The sequence below is a fragment of the Arctopsyche grandis genome, unplaced genomic scaffold, assembly GCF_051622035.1.
Source record: "Arctopsyche grandis isolate Sample6627 unplaced genomic scaffold, ASM5162203v2 HiC_scaffold_366, whole genome shotgun sequence".
NCBI classification, from domain to species: domain Eukaryota; kingdom Metazoa; phylum Arthropoda; class Insecta; order Trichoptera; family Hydropsychidae; genus Arctopsyche; species Arctopsyche grandis.
The window spans coordinates 1,819-5,007 of NW_027518521.1; the positions used below are offsets into that span (position 1 = coordinate 1,819).

Here is a 3,189-nt window from a genome sequence, read left to right on the forward strand (position 1 = left end):
AACATGTTAGATATTAAACGTTATGATTATTCGGTATAAATTTAAAAATGCTTAATTATTAAAAGTTATAATTATTCGTTCTAAATTTATAAATGTTAGATTTTCATTTGTTCAATCTAAATTTAAAAATGCTTAATTACTAAAAGTTATGATTATTCGTTCTATTTATAAATGCTAGATTGAACAATGTTTAATTATTAAAATTACTGTTTATTAAAAGTTATAATTATTCGTTCTAAATTTATAAATGTTAGATTTTCATTTGTTCAATCTAAATTTAAAAATGCTTAATTATTAAAAGTTATAATTATTCGTTCTATTTATAAATGTTAGATTTTCATTTGTTCAATTATTAAAGGTGTAAATTTTTAATAATTAAAATTTTTTACTTTAGCAACCCGGGAAATAGAAATGTTTAATTGATATAAAATCTTAATTATTTGATAGGTAGTTATAATTTCTATAGTTCTTAATTGGTTATAAATTTTTGGGTGTTAATATCTATTTTAAATTCTTGTTTTTATTAAATTTTAAAGTAAAAAATATGAAGGGTATTTTGTGATTGCCACTACTGTAGTTCCCAAATTCCATTCAAAATTACTAAATGAGATATTACTTGTTGCAAAAAATATAACTTAATGAATCGTATAACTTAATTCCTTAGAAAAATTCATATCACAACTGCCGAAAAGCCTCATTTTTATATCTTGCAAATCTTTTTCAATAATTATACTGATCCTTTTTGCACAGTTAATTAATAAACCTATTTTAAATCACACATGGCACATAATTATACTTATCCGATATTACACAATTGTTTAATAGGCCCGAGCTAATACCACATCAATCCTGAAAAATCATTTTCCAATCCTACATGACAGATCAATCCATTATTACACAATTATTTAACAAGCCCGAGTTAATACCACATCAATCCAGAAAAATCATTATCAAATCCTACATGGCACATAATTATACTTATCCGATATTACACAATTGTTTAATAGGCCCATGCTAATACCACATCAATCCAGAAAAATGATTATCAAATCCTACATGACAGATCAATCCATTATTACACAATTGTTTAACAAGCCCGAGCTAATACCACATCAATCCAGAAAAATCCTTTTCCAATCTCAAATGACAGATCAATCCATTATTACACAATTGTTTAATATACCAAATATTATCTTATATTACTTAATAACCCCTTTTTTATTACATTAATAAAAGTAAAAAAATAACTTTAATTTAATTACTCTTCTGGTACCCAATCGGCAACCTTTGCAGCTTCCTCATTTAATCCTGTACCTGCTAAAATATCGTAGTTGTAATTAGTAGCCTCTAAACTAATATTGGCAGTTAAAACAAGATTTGCATCATTAAAGAGTGATCTAGATAGTTTTTCAAATGGTTTATCGAAATTATGTCCAGTTTTAGCACTAATCTGTATAAACTCAGGGTTATATTGAGATACTTTATTTGCATACTTAGAAAAATCAACCATATTTTTTGCAATATCCATTTTATTAGCTAAAATAAACATAAGTGGATTTTCAACTCCACAAGCATTAGCAAAAGCTTTCATATGTTTTGGTATATTAGCCATAGTTTCCCTACTATTTGCATCAAAGAAAAAAAACCCTGCTATAGCACCAATGTAATAACCATCTTTTAAACCAACATTTTTTTCTTGTCCAGCCGTATCCCAAACTTCATATTTTACAAAAGAATTATCACCTAATCCTAAAGTTAAAAATTTTGTTACTGCACCTTGTGTAGCATAGTATTTAGAAATGAAATCACCATTAAGTACTTTATTAATAAAAGTAGTTTTTCCAGTACCACCATCACCAACTAAACAAATTTTAAACTTATAAGTTGAATTTGGGGCTTTAACTTCTACTGGGGCCATTAAATTTGGTTCTTCTGGAGATTCATCGATACGTATTGGAATTTGTTGCATTATGGGGATAAAATTTTTAGAAAAAAGAAGATGGGAACAAAACAGGAGAAGAGTGAAAACAGGAGAGGGGTGATAATAAGGCAACAAGAGAGTACGTGATAATATGGAAAGTAAAAGTAAGAGAAAGATGATAAGAATTTAGAGCAAGTGGAAAATGGAAGAATTCAAGAGAGTGGGTGATAAGAAATAAGAGAAGGATGATAAGAATTTAGAGCAAGTGGAAAATGGAAGAATTCAAGAAATCGGGTGATAATATGGAAAGTAAAAATAAGAGAGAGATGATAAGAGTTTTACAGAGTGGAAAATGGAAGAATTCAAGAGAGTGGGTGATAAAAAATAAGAGAGAGATGATAAGAGTTTTACAGAGTGGAAAATGGAAGAATTCAAGAGAGTGGGTGATAAGAAATAAGAGAAGGATGATAAGAATTTAGAGCAAGTGGAAAATGGAAGAATTCAAGAGAGTGGGTGATAAGAAATAAGAGAGAGATGATAAAGTTTTACAGAGTGGAAAAGAGAAAGATTATAAGAATTTAAGAGAGCGGAGAATCGGAAATATGTGAAGGAAAAAGAGAGCGGAAAGGTAAAATAAGAGAATATTTGAAGAGAGCGGAAAAGGTAAGTAAGTGAAGAAAAAGGGAAAGTTGATTGTCGCAACTGTAGAGTTATCTTGTAACTCTGTTGCTTTCTTAAGTGAAGATTTTTAAGTAAAATTTTGCTTTAAAATAAAGCATGGATTATTTACCCATGCAATCAATAAATGAAAGTTATAAATTGACATTGATAATTAAGTAAGAGAAGAAAAAGTGAAAGATAAATAGGGAAGCAAGATAGTGGTAATAGGAAATCAAGAGAAAGGGGAGTAAGTAGCTAATGGGTTAATTGATAATGGGATTGTTGATTAAGAAATAACAAAACAGATAAACACAAGTGACACATATTTAAAATGTAAAAAATATAGGCTGGTGTTTGACATGTGTAATGATTAATTGATTTAGAAATGCTTTTATTTAAAAAAAAGTGATTTTGTATTTTTAAAAAGAAGTGCCTTTAATAAATTTTTTAAAAACCCACCAAAATTTTCTTAAACCACAATTTTTATTTAAACAAAGGCAACTATTCTTCTACAAATAGACGAATCATCTTCTGTTATTAATTTAAAAATCTCGAAATTCTAAAAATATGCTGTTTTTATTTATTTAAACAAAGACAACTTTCTTCTA

General features: G+C 27.6%; 1 protein-coding gene across 1 annotated transcript; it reads right to left on the minus strand.

Annotated features, from left to right (window-relative positions):
- Positions 1-1,258: 1,258 nt before the first annotated feature.
- LOC143922098 (uncharacterized) lies at positions 1,259-1,969 on the minus strand. The gene has a single exon (XM_077445357.1). The coding sequence runs from the start codon at positions 1,967-1,969 to the stop codon at positions 1,259-1,261; it is 711 nt and encodes a 236-aa protein (XP_077301483.1).
- Between the last annotated feature and the right edge of the window lie 1,220 nt (positions 1,970-3,189).